A 13,681-nucleotide genomic window follows, 5' to 3' on the forward strand; every position below is an offset into this window, starting at 1 on the left:
TTTCTTTTAAACTAATTGTTGTAAACTAGTTGTAAAGTGGTTTCATACAACTACATTATTATCATTATTGCTCTCCCTCTGGTCTATTCCCCTTCATCTTACCACCTCCCTAACTGTGTTGTTCATCCCTAGGTTCTGGAGAGTGACCGGCCACAGCCTGTCTTTGGTATCTGTATGGGCAACCAGATCACAGCACTGGCTGCAGGGGCCCAGTCCTACAAACTGCCCATGGGTAACAGGTAAACTACACATGCATTGCAGGTAGGGCTGTTGCAGTGACCGTATTACCGACAGTCATTAGTTATGACCGCATTCAAGTTCCATGTGACCGTTGAGTCAGTGTTCTCCTCTGACTCAATGGACATGTGTTGGTTGTACCCAACGACCATCATGTCGCTAATGGCTTGATACTGAGGGCTCCATTGTCCCTATAACCCAGGGATGGGCAACTGGTGGCCTGCGTCCCCCCTTTTGAAGGCCCTCTGATCAATTCCATGACCACCGCAGGACACGTATTAGTGTCCTTCTTGCCAGCTGATTCTTTCATTAGGGTCTTGCTCTGTTGAAGTTAACCCTCTACCTTAGGGGAATTGAAGAAATATTAGAACTCTATAGGCTGGTTTCCTGGACCTAGATTAAGACTAATTCTGGACTAAAAAGCACTTTCAATGGAGATACTCTATTTAGCATTATTTTTAGTGTTGGAGTAAATTTAATCTTGGTCTGGGAAACTGGCCCTCTAAGTCTGTGGCTACTAAGGTATAACTACATGTAATTTGTAATTATGTTTATTGTTCTCCAGAGGTCAGAACCAGCCTGTACTCAACGTGATGACGGGTCAGGCCTTCATCACAGCCCAGAACCATGGTTATGGCATTGACAGCACCTCTCTACCACCTGGATGGAGCCCGCTGTTTGTTAACGCCAACGACGGAACCAACGAAGTCTGCTTTGTGTTCTTAATTACTTACTTAGGGGGCCCATCACTCTTCAGGGAGCATAGGCCACTGATGACATGAAACACACTCTCTTGGGTTTTGTGATAGATACAGCATGATTGTTTTGAATGATTAGGTTCAGTTGTATTTATTTGTCTTAGCTCCGTACTCTCTTGGAAACACTGTTACCGAATGGCAGGACTACACTGGTTAAAGAAAGATGAAGTGAACCTAAGTTTATAGCTATGTTCTTTTTACAACAAACTTAGTCGTTCAAAACTTTATCTTCTTGTTGTGTTCCAGGGTATCATGCACGACACCAAGCCAGTCTTCACGGCTCAGTTCCACCCAGAAGCTAAAGGTGGACCTACAGACACTGAGGTAAAGCTGCTCTACAAACGGATACAATTAAACTATTGATCACTGCAAAACATCTCTGCATCCATTATAAGCCCCTGTTGTGCCTTGGCCTGTTAAGTACACAGGAAATACTTTTTCCTGCGGAGGATGGACAGTCTACAGTAGAATTCACACAAAACTATATTTTCTGTGATTCATAGTTAATTGTCACTGTCTTTTTTGCAGTTCCTATTTGATGTGTTCATATCCCTGATAAAGAATGGGAAGGAGGCCAACATTGTGTCAGTCATGCCCAAGAAGCCTGCTATCCCACCTAGGACTCAGGTAAGATACTAACTAATGAAAGGTACAACACAGTCAAAAATTATTCTACTTCATCAAGATAGAAGCCCAAAAATCTGTATCATATTTCATGAGCGATTCTACTTTGTGGCTCAGTTGGTAAGAGCATGGCGCTTGAAATGCCAGGGTCATAGGTGAGGGACGGCTCATATTAATGGCTGGAACGGAGCAAATGGAAACCATGTATTTGATAGCATTTCACTGATTCCGTTCCACTATTACCATAAACGCATCCTCCCCAATTAAGGGTGATGTACAGTATATAAACATACTAACATGTATGTACTAATACTCAGTGCTTGACTTGGACTAAAATAGGTGCCGTTAATCATTTTGGGTGTGGGTACTGTGTATATTTAGGTGCAGGAGCTCCACAATACTTTTGAGCTAATATTTTATAATAGGTGCAGAAACTGTAGAAGCTGTCGAACATTTGAGGTGTCTGAACTCCGCTCCGGTGAGCTCCTGTCCAAGTCAAGCGCTGCTAATACTGTATTATTAATGTGTCTTTGTGTTTTTCTTAATGCAGGTTTCCAAGGTGCTGGTGCTGGGGTCTGGAGGTCTGTCCATTGGTCAGGCTGGGGAGTTTGACTACTCTGGATCACAGGCCGTCAAAGCCATGAAGGTGAGAGGGCCTAGGAGAGCCAGTCAAGAGAGGCTGAACCAGATCTAGTTGAGACAGTCAGGAGAGGCTGAACCAGATCTAGGAGAGCCAGTCAGGAGAGGCTGAACCAGATCTAGGAGAGCCAGTCAGGAGAGGCTGAACCAGCTCTAGGAGAGCCAGTCAGGCAGGAGAGGCTGAACCAGATCTGATCAAGCTTGTCCAAAAGTTACAGAAAAAAATGGTTACTTTACAACAAACAAAGAAGCAGAAGCTCACATGTGCATTCGGAAAGTATTCAGACCCCTTGACGTTTCCCAAATTTCGTTACGTTATAGCCTTATTCTAAAATTGATTAAATATGTGTTTTTCCTCATCGATCTACACCCCATAATGAAAAAGCTAAAAACAGGTTTTTAGACCTTTTTGCAAATGTATTTAAAGTTTTGCAAAATTTTAAAAAGGAAATATCACATACATAAGTATTCAGACCCTTTAGTCAGTACTTTGTTGAAGCACCTTTGGCAGTGATTATATCATTGAGTCTTCTTAGGTATGAAGCTACAAGCTTGACACACCTGTATTTGGGGAGTTTCTCCCATTCTTCCCTGCAGATCCTCTCAAGCTCTGTCAGGTTGGTTGGGGAGCGTTGCTGCACAGCTATTTTCAGGTCTCTCCAGAGATGTTCGATCGGGTTCTGGCTGGGCCGCTCAAGGACATTCAGAGACTTGTCCCGAAGCCACTCCTGCGTTGTCTTGGCTGTGTGCATAGGGTCGTTGTCCTGTTGGAAGGTGAACCTTCGCCCCAGTCTAAGGTCTTGAGTGCTCTGGAGCAGGTTTTCATCAAGGATCTCTTTCCTTTGCTCCGTTCATTTTTCCCTCGATTCTGACTAGTCTCCCTGTCCCTGCCACTGAACAACCTCCCCACAGCATGATGCTGGCTCCACCATGCTTTACCATAGGGATGGTGCCAGGTTTCCTCCAGATGTGACGCTTGGCATTGAGGCCAGAGTTCAATCTTGGTTTCATCAGACCAGATCTTGGTCACCTCCCTTACCAAGGCCCTTCTCCCCCGATTGCTCAGTCTGGCTGGGTGGTTAGCTCTAGGGAGAGTTGTGGTGGTTCTAAACTTATTTAGAGTCTCATAGTAAAGGGTCCTAATACTTATGTAAATAAGGTATTTGTTTTTTGATAGATTTACGAAAATGTCTAAAAACCTGTTTACGCTTCGTCATTATGTGGTATTGTGTAGCTTGATGAGGAAAAACATTTATTTAATCAATTTTAGAATAAGTGTAACGGTTTTCTAGGTGTGGTGAAGGAGAGTCGGACGAAAACGCAGCGTGTAGATTGCGATCCATGTTTAATGAACAAACGTAAAACACGAATCTAAATACAAACACTACAAAACAATAAACATAACGAAAACCGATACAGCCCATACTTGTCAACTAACACAGCGACAGGAACAAAGACACTAAGGACAATCACCCACGACAAACTCAAAGAATATGGCTGCCTAAATATGGTTCCCAATCAGAGACAACGATAAACACCTGCCTCTGATTGAGAACCACTCCAGACAGCCATAGACTTTGCTAGATACCCCACTAAGCTACAATCCCAATACCAACACCAAAACCCCAAGACAAAACACACCACAATACAAAAACCCCATGCCACACCCTGGCCTGAAGATACATGAAGATAAACACAAAATACTTCGACCAGGGCGTGACAATAAGGCTGTAACTTAACAAAATATGGAAAAAGTCAAGGGGTCTGAATACTTTCCGAATGCACTGTATTTTGCTTGTTTTTTAGCCTGGTTTGTTTTTGCAGTACAGCCAACTCCTATAGTCATTGTCATGATAGCAGAGAATACCAACTTAAACCAGGCTATGTGTGTATGACAATCTCCACAAATGTCTTCAGTCAAAACGTACATCAACATTTCTGTGTGTGTGTGTCTTCCCTCCTTGCGTGTGTGTTCCAGGAGGAGAACGTGAGGACGGTGCTGATGAATCCGAACATAGCATCTGTGCAGACCAACGAGGTGGGGACTAAACAGGCTGACTCTGTCTACTTCCTGCCTGTCACGCCTCAGTTTGTCACAGAGGTCATTAAGACCGAACGACCTGACGGAATCCTTCTGTCTATGGGAGGACAGACCGCTCTAAACTGTGGTGAGTTAGGGGTGTGTGTAAGTGGACCTGGACTGGAGCGCGGCGCGAGTATCCCAAAAGCTGGAGTGTTGGCCTTCTCGCCCGCTCCAATTTCACTCCAGTTCCACTCCAGTAGCACTCATTTCACTTCAGGAGCTCAGGGCATGACCGGCACTGCTTGAATTTGTAGGCTACTTGTGTGCTGCTATAGCCCCTTGCTTTAGCTACAGCCATGGATTTCACTAAATATTTTCATAAAGAAACTGATAAAACACACAGGTGCAAAATGAAGATGAGTTAATAAGATGAAGACCAAGAGAAAGAGCGAGTGGTGACATAGTGTCCACAACTAAAGAATCATTGGGAATCTGAAAAGACACTTGTAAAAGCATGATGGTGTATTACGTGCACATGCTAACAGAAAGGAGCAAGGTGGGTAGCTAGCGAAGTGTGTCATTGTAGCAAAATTATTTATAAACAAGCAATCGGATCTCTTAAGTTTCGTTCATTTTGGTTCTATTATCTATACGATAGTCTATCATTGATTTCTGCCCAGTAGGCCTGACATATTACCTCTTTCAAGGAGCTTTCTGTTTTGATAGGGTTAGGTAAACTTTAGGTCTACCTATAGAAAAACTAAATCTAAGCAACTCTGTAAGCACTGAGAGGATATTCTCCACTGCTGACCTGCTCTCCAGGCACCATCGCATGAGCCTGAAGCCAAACTCCTGTTTCTACAAGTGAATTCAAATTCATTAAGCCTAATTAAGCCTTTGTTTCATTTTTATTTAATTCTAAGTAAGTCACAGCCTATATGCGCAATTTATAAACTATAATTATTTAATACAATGAAATGTTGTTTAAATGCTGAGTGTTTAATGTTCCTGCCAGCCTTGTGTGTTGCACTCGCAAATGCTTCACAATGTAATTCTTTGTCGGCTATAGCCTTGAACTAATAGGCTAATAATGTAGCCAAAACAATTCATTTTCTTTCATTCTCCTGACTTATTTCGTGTTTTATGTGCTGTTTTAATACAACATGTAGCCTATGTGAAATGATGAGCGCTTCTCATCATAATTTGCAAGTAAATTCATAAAAAATCCTACAAGGTGATTTTCTGGATTTTTTTTCTCATTTTGTCTGTCATAGTTGAAGTGTACCTATGATGAAAATTACAGGCCTCTCTCATCTTTTTAAGTGGGAGAACTTGCACAATTGGTGGCTGACTAAATACTTTTTTGCCCCACTGTATGTGCCTTCTGACTATTACACCTACACTCTGAAGTCACATGCATTCTCCCATATGTTTGCTCACGTGTGTGCATGTTTCCCTGTATGTCTGTGTGTATGTGTAGGAGTGGAGCTGTTCCAGAGTGGGGTACTGCAGAAGTATGGGGTGAAGGTGTTGGGGACCCCTGTAGAGTCCATTATGGCTACTGAAGACAGACAGCTGTTTGCTGACAAGCTCAACGAGATCAATGAGAAGATCGCTCCCAGCTTCGCTGTGGAGACGGTGAGGCTTCTGGACAAACACAAGCCACATCAACAACAATGTTCAGGGGTAGATCTCAAAATTCTCTCCTTGCATCCACTCTCATCTCCTTGCTTCCCTTTTTGTGAAAGGGAGGTGAGGAGAGGACGGCGGAAAGGACATGAGGAAAGAAATTTGAGATTAAACCCAGGTGTAGGCATTTATAGCTGTGCAGACCTGGGCTCAAATACTATTTTAAATATTTTGAATTAGCCTTCCCAGAGTGCCAAATGTGTAGCATTTGGAATTCCAGGACATGTCTATTGGTCCGGTAAGCCTGTCAAGCACAGCTAAAGTATTTTAAATGATTTCAAATAGTATTTGACCCCAGGTCTGGTAAGTTGCAGAGCGGAGTTGAATAGTGTAGTGTGATGTAAGGATGTGGTTTGTCCTATAGGTGGCAGATGCCCTGAAGGCAGCGGATCAGATAGGCTACCCTGTCATGCTACGTTCTGCCTATTCCCTGGGCGGACTGGGCTCAGGATTCTGTGCCAACAAGGACAAGCTGGAGGAGACCGCTCGGAAGGTAGGTCAAAAGACTTGTTGAGGACACAAGACCCATTCAGTCCTCTTAGTAGGCATGCATCTTTTTGACAAGCAGGCTAGGCCGGGCATATGAATGGCAAACCGTCTACTCAATCTACTCAGTAGGTCAAAGATCAATTCAGTGTTAGCCTAATCATGAATGCTGGGTTGTGTTCAGGCAGTCACAATGTAGCAAATTGTTTAAAAAAGTTATGAAGTAGAAAACATGTGTGTTTGTATGACTAGGCCCTGGCGATGAGCTGTCAGATCCTTGTGGAGAAGTCTCTGATGGGTTGGAAAGAGGTGGAGTATGAAGTAGTCAGGGACATCGCTAATAACTGTGTCACTGTCTGCAACATGGAGAACTTTGACCCCCTCGGCATTCACACAGGTATTACAAGCACATACGCGCACGCACACCCACACACAGACGACGAGACAGACGAGGAGGAGGTCAGTAATCTGGCAGTGTGGTTCCAGGACAAAAACCTCTTCCTCAACGTCAGCAAGACAAAGGAATTGATTGTGGACCAGAGGAAACAGGGCAGAGAACTCCCCCATCCACATCGACAGGGCTGAAGTGGAGCGGGTCGAGAGCTTCAAGTTCCTCGGTGTCCACATCACTAACGATTTAACATGATCCACACACATCAACACAGTCGTGAAGGCACAACAACACCTCTTCCCCCTCAGATCCTCAAAGTTCTACAGCTGCGACATTGAGAGCATCTTGACTGGCTGCATCATCGCTTGGTATGGCAACTGCTTGGAATCACTGGGGCAGAGTCCCTGACACCCAGGACCTCTATACCAGGTGGTGTCAGAGGAAGAACCTAAAAATGGTCAGACTCCAGCCACCCAAGTCATACACTGTTCTCTCTGCTAACGCACGGCAAGCGGTACCGATGCACCAAGTCTGGAACCACCAGGACCCTGAACAGCTTCTACCCCAGACCCATAAGACTGCTAAATAGTTAACCAAATAGCTACCCAGACTACCTACATTGACCCTTTTTGCACAAACTCTTTTGACTCATCACATATGCTGCTGCTACTGTCATCTTTACTCATTGTGTGTTTGTTCCTTGTGTTATTATGTGTACATTTTTCTCTGCATTGTTGGGAAGGGTCCGTAAGTCAGCATTTCACTGTTAGCCTACACCTGTTGTTTACAAAGCATGTGACAAATACAATTTGATTTGATTTTGACAGACACATACACATTCTTTCCACTCTAAATCAAATCAAATTAAATGAAATTGTATTTGTCACATGTGCCGAATACAACATGAAATGTTTACTTACAAGCCCTTAACCAACAATAGAGTTAATAAAATATTTATTAAATAATTTAAAGTTTAAAAAAATAAAGTAACACAAGAAAATTACATAACCATAACAAGGCTATATACAGGGGGCAAGCGGGGGTAGAGGTTAGTCGGGGTAATTTGTAAAGTGACTATACATTGAATCTATCCTCTCATTGGTGTGTTTGTCCACTCTCCCTCCCCCAGGTGACTCTATTGTGGTGGCCCCCAGCCAGACTCTGTCCAATGAGGAGTACCACATGCTGCGTGAGACGGCCATCAAGGTAGTGCGTCACCTGGGCATCGTGGGGGAGTGTAACATCCAGTACGCCCTTCACCCTGGCTCTCTAGAGTACTGCATCATAGAGGTCAACGCTCGCCTCTCACGCAGCTCTGCCCTCGCATCCAAGGCCACCGGGTAAGACGCTTGTTCTTCCAGCCTGATCACTAAAAATACACTTTGATTTCAGACACTTGCAAAGGTCCTGAGAACATCGATATACAGTGCATTCGGGAATTATTCAGACCCATTTACTTTTTCTACATTTTGTTTTGTTACAGCCTTATTCTAAAATTGACTCATTCATTGTTTTGCCCCTCATCAATCTACACAATAACCCATAATGACAAAGCCAAAACTTTTTTTAATTTGTATTAATGTTTGAAAATGTGTGTGTGTGTGTGTGTGTGTGTATATATATATTTATAAATACTTATTTTCCACCATAATTTGCAAATCAATTCATTAAAAATCCTACAATGTGATTTTCTGGATTTTTTTTTTCTGGTTTTGTCTGTCATAGTTGAAGTGTACCTATGATGAAAAAAGAATTACAGGCCTCTCTCCTTTTTAAGTGGGAGAACTTGCACAATTGGTGGCTGACTAAATACTTTTTTGCCCCACTGTATAATATGTATAAAAAAACTGGAATCAGATTTACGTAAGTATTCAGACCCTTTACTTAGTACTTTTTTGAAGCCCCTTTTGCAGTGATTACAGTCTTGAGTATTCTTCGGTATGACGTTACAAGCTTGGCACAAATGTATGGTAGTTTCTCCCATTCTTCTGTAAATCCTCTCAAGCTCTGTCAGGTTGGATGGGTGTCACGAGAATTATGTTCTCAATGTTCATAAACCCAATTCAATTAACTACTCAGCCTGAAACCCAGAATGTGTAGGAAACTGGTTGAAATGAATCAGACGGAGGCCCAGCTACGATAGGCAGAAAATGTATTTACGAGGGAGCGCTACCCTATTGTACAAAACAATTCATTTTATACTGGCTTCTCACGCACACACATTCACACAAACATACGCACACACATTCACACAATGTCCTGCTACCTAGCCGACAAAGATTAGGGACCGTGAAAACACTGAGAATCACTCCCTGTTTTCTCCCCAATCTCTGTGGCCCCAGCCAAGGTCGGCCCAACTCTTACTCAGACAGGCTGTGCTCAAGACACTATAATAGACATTGTTTGACTGACTAAAACTACACACATCATTAATTAAAACTTTATGATTCTAGTCAATTTCTACAATTATATGGTTTCTGAGTGGAGTATTCTAATCATTCCTTTAAAGCTATAAATTCCATCAACAATGGGGAACATTGCTGCAACTATTTTCAGGTTTCTACAGAGATGTTCGATCTGGTTCTTCATCTCCAGAGATGCAGTCCGGGCTCTGGCTGGGCCACTCAAGGACATTTGTCCCAAAGCCATTCCTGCGTTTTCTTGGCTGTGTGTTTAGGGTCGTTGTCCTGTTGGAAGGTGACTCTTCGTCCAAGTCTGAGCGCTCTGGAGCAGGTTTTAATCAAGGATCTCTCTGTACTTTGCTCCGCTCATCTTTCCCTCGATCCTGACAAGTCTCCCAGTCTCTTCCTCTAAAAAACATCCCCACAGCATGATGCTGACACCTCCATGCTTCACTGTAGGGGTGGTGCTAGGTTTCCTCCAGATGTGATGCTTGGCATTCAGGCCAAAGAGTTCAATCTTGGTTTCATCAGAGCAGAGAATCTTGTTTCTCATGGTCTGAAAGTCCTTCAGGTGCCTTTTTGGCGGCCTGTCATGTGCCTTTTACTGAGGAGTCTTCCATCTGGCCACTCTACCATAAAGGCCTGATTGGTGAGGTTCTGCAGAGATGGTTGTCCTTCTGGTCCTTCCCATCTCCACAGATAAATTCTGGAGCTCTGTCAGTGACCATCCGGTTCTTGGACACCTCCCTGACCAAGGCCCTTCTCCCCGATTGCTCAGTTTGGCCGGGCAGCCAGCTCATAGCAAAAGTCTTGCTGGTTCCAAACGTCTTCCATTTAAGAATGTTGGAAGCTACTGTGTTCTTGGGACCCTCAATGCTGCAGATATTTATAGTTACCCTTCCCCAAATCTGTGCCTCGACACAATCTTGTCTCTGAACTCTACGGACAATTCCTTCGACCTCATGGCTTGGTTTTTGCTCTGACATGCACTGACAATTGTGGGACCTTATATAGACAGGTGTGTGCCTTTCCAAATCATGCCCAATGTATTGAATTTACCACGGGTGGACTCCAATCAAGTTGTAGAAACATCTCAAGGATGATCAATGCAAACAGGATGCACCTGAGCTCTATTTCGAATCTCATAGCAAAGGGTCTGAATACTTACGTAAATAAGGTATTTCTGTTTTTAGTTTTTTTTAAATAAATTTGCTAACTTTTCTTAACATGTTTTCACTTTGTCATTATGGGGTATTGTGTTTGGATTGTTACGTTACAGCCTTATTGTTCCTCATCAATGTGGAAAAAGTCAAGGGGTCTGAATACTTTCCAAATGCACTGTATTCCTTCCTCGGCGCTCACAAAATAAAAGAAAATGGTTGCCCAGCAAACACGAGTTTGCCTGGAACCGAAGTGCACTGTTTAGACCACTGCTACGACAGTTGAAAATGCTTTAGCAAGCTGTGAGAATAGTTGATGTTATGAAGTTTAATGCCTGAAATGTTGTTTCTGTTTCAACCCTGTAACCATTCAGAATGAATGTGTCAAAAATAGACGTTTATAATGAAGAAGGAAAATATATCGAAATCGTTTACTCCAATTAGGGTAGGGTTAGTGGAAAATAAAGTCAAATATATTTTAAAATATATATTGAAAATAATATATATAGTTACAAAAATATATGAGGGATTGGAAATGATGCAGACAATTACATTGATGGAAGCCACAATCTAGCTACAATATTAATGTTGACCCCCCCCCCCCTGAAACAAAGGGTAATCCATAAAATATTAATTTCACAGTGCTCTACTTTTGACCAGGACCCATAGGGTCTGTCTAAAGTGCAGTATCGCAGTACAACAGTATCTCAACTCTCTCCTAACCCACTCCCCATGCTCCCTCAAGGTACCCCCTGGCGTTTGTTGCAGCCAAGCTGGCTTTGGGCATCCCTCTGCCGGAGATCAAGAACACGGTGTCAGAGAAAACCACAGCCTGTTTCGAACCAAGCCTGGATTACATTGTCACTAAGATCCCTCGCTGGGACCTTGACCGATTCCAGGGCATGTCCCGAGAAATAGGCAGCTCCATGAAGAGTGTTGGAGAGGTACGGGACACGCACACACACACACGCTCCGCTTCAAGGGGGATATTACCATATTGCTTTCACACCTATTTTATCCTCCTATCTACATGTAGTGCTTAGGGGGTAGGAGCTAGGGGTTGATTTGGGATTCAGGGATAGCCTACTTAATCTTGACTTCTGTTCAGTTTACCTTCCATTAATGGATGTAGGGAGTGATAGAGATGACTCTAAATGAAACCTGTCTGTCACTTTATCTTCTAGTTTTAACGTCTCTCTCTCCCCCCTGTCCTCTCAGGTGATGGCGGTTGGGCGTACGTTTGAGGAGAGCATGCAGAAGGCTCTGAGAATGTGCCACCCCTCTGTGGACGGGTTCATGCCCCGCCTGCCCCTCAACAAGCCTTGGTCTGCTCAGCAGGACCTACACCAGGAGTTGGCTGTACCCTCCAGCACACGGGTTTTCTCCCTGGCCAAGGTAGAGACACCACATACAGTGTCTTCAGAATGTAGTCACACCCCTTGACCTTTTCCACATTTTGTTGTGTTGCAGCCTGAATTAAAAGATGATTCAATTGAGATTTTGTGTCACTGGCCTAAACACAATACACCATAATTTAAAGTGGAATTATGTTTTTAGACATTTTTGAAAAGGTGAAATGTCTAAGTATTCACTCCCTCTGTTATGGCAAGCCTAAATGAGTTCAGGAGTAAATATTTGCTTAACAAGTCACATAATTACTTGCATGGGCTAACTCAGTGTGCAATAGTGTTTAACTTGATTTTTATGACTACCTAATCTCTGTAAGGTCCCTCAGTCGAGCAGTGAATTTAAAACACAGATTCAACCACAAAGACCAGGGGAGGTTTTCCAATGCCTCACAAATAAAGGCACCTATTGGTAGATGGGTTAAAAAAATAATCAGACATTGATGATCCCTTTGAGTATGGTGAAGGTATTAATTACACTTTGGATTGTATATCAACACACCTTGTCACTACAAAGATACAGATGTACTTCCTAACTCAGTTGCCAGAGAGGAAGGAAACCGCCCAGGGAATTCAGCAGGAGGCCAGTGTTGACTTTAAATCAGTTTTCTTGGTTGTGATAGGAGAACTCAGGATGGATCAATGGATCAACAACATAGTTATTCTACAATACTAACCTAAATGACAGAGTGAAAGAAGGAAGCTTGCACAGAATAAGGCATCCTGTTTGCAATAAGGCACTCAAGTAAAAAAGAAATACACTTTCTGGCCTGAATACAAAGTGTTATTTTTGGGGCAAATCCAACACATCACTGAATAGAACTCTTCATATTTTCAAGCAGGGTGGTGTCTGTATCATATTATGGGTATGCTTTCATCGGCGAGGACCACAGAGTTTTTTAGGATCAAAATGAAGGGAATAGAGTTCAGCACAGGCAAGTACTTCCTAGAGGAAAACCTGGTTGTCTGCTTTCCAACAGACACTGGGAGACAAATTCACCTTTCAGCAGGACAATAACCTAAAACACAAGGCCAAATCTACACTGGAGTTGCTTATCAAGACGACATTTAATGTTCCTGAGTGGCTTAGTTACAGTTTTGACTTAATTGACTTGAAAATTTATGGCACGACTTGAAAATGGCTGTCTAGCAGTGATCAACAACCAACATGACAGAGCTTGAAGAATAAAAAATCTAATAAAACCAATATTAAAATAAAAATGGAACTTGTACAGCCAAGTCAAATGGTGGCAGTCTGGAACCCTGGTGTATGTGTGGGAGAGGAACAGAGTGAGGAATCCTTCATTGAGTGCAGGATGAAATGATTGATGCTTGTACGATGTATTAAGAAGTAATGGGCCCAATCGTATCACGCTATGAGACGCCAATAACACTCAAGGTTAGCCTGGCAGCAGTGTGTGTGTGTGTGTGTGTGTGTGTGTGTGTGTGTGTGTGTGTGTGTGTGTGTGTGTGTGTGTGTGTGTGTGTGTGTGTGTGTGTGTGTGTGTGTGTGTGTGTGTGCGCGCGTGTGATTTCAGCATTTTTTTTTTCTCTCAGTGCCTAATTTCATTGTGAGCTGGTTATGTCTTCTATTAAACAGCATGTCCATGTGAATCACACATGGCTGAAAGGCACCACTTAGTGCTGCGTGTGTCCTTCTGTCTTGTACTGCGTCCCACACATGCCCAGGTAACAGGCAGAGCAGTGCTGGAACGTGTGTGTGTGGGGGTGTTGGAGCTGGGCCCGTCACGCCTCATTGGGCCCTGCTTTATATTCCGAAGGCACCGCAGCAGACACAGCTCACAATTACACTGCATCATTCCCTGTATGAGAAGGACTCCACTCAACAATGCCTGATTACTCCAT

At 43.2% G+C, this 13,681-nt stretch overlaps 1 protein-coding gene across 1 annotated transcript in view; it reads left to right on the plus strand.

Moving 5' to 3' along the window:
* cps1 (carbamoyl-phosphate synthase 1, mitochondrial) overlaps nucleotides 1-13,681 on the plus strand; it is an 82,632-nt gene that overhangs the window by 13,008 nt on the left and 55,943 nt on the right. The window contains exons 9-20 of the mRNA XM_035749699.2: nucleotides 133-239; nucleotides 803-944; nucleotides 1,242-1,319; nucleotides 1,524-1,622; nucleotides 2,170-2,265; nucleotides 4,237-4,426; nucleotides 5,762-5,919; nucleotides 6,335-6,463; nucleotides 6,709-6,853; nucleotides 7,977-8,187; nucleotides 11,155-11,353; nucleotides 11,628-11,804. Coding sequence (XP_035605592.1) covers nucleotides 133-239; nucleotides 803-944; nucleotides 1,242-1,319; nucleotides 1,524-1,622; nucleotides 2,170-2,265; nucleotides 4,237-4,426; nucleotides 5,762-5,919; nucleotides 6,335-6,463; nucleotides 6,709-6,853; nucleotides 7,977-8,187; nucleotides 11,155-11,353; nucleotides 11,628-11,804 — 1,731 coding nt within the window. The remainder of the gene's footprint in view (nucleotides 1-132; nucleotides 240-802; nucleotides 945-1,241; nucleotides 1,320-1,523; nucleotides 1,623-2,169; nucleotides 2,266-4,236; nucleotides 4,427-5,761; nucleotides 5,920-6,334; nucleotides 6,464-6,708; nucleotides 6,854-7,976; nucleotides 8,188-11,154; nucleotides 11,354-11,627; nucleotides 11,805-13,681) is intronic.

The sequence above is a fragment of the Oncorhynchus keta genome, chromosome 34 (assembly GCF_023373465.1).
Source record: "Oncorhynchus keta strain PuntledgeMale-10-30-2019 chromosome 34, Oket_V2, whole genome shotgun sequence".
Classification (NCBI taxonomy): Eukaryota; Metazoa; Chordata; class Actinopteri; order Salmoniformes; family Salmonidae; genus Oncorhynchus; species Oncorhynchus keta.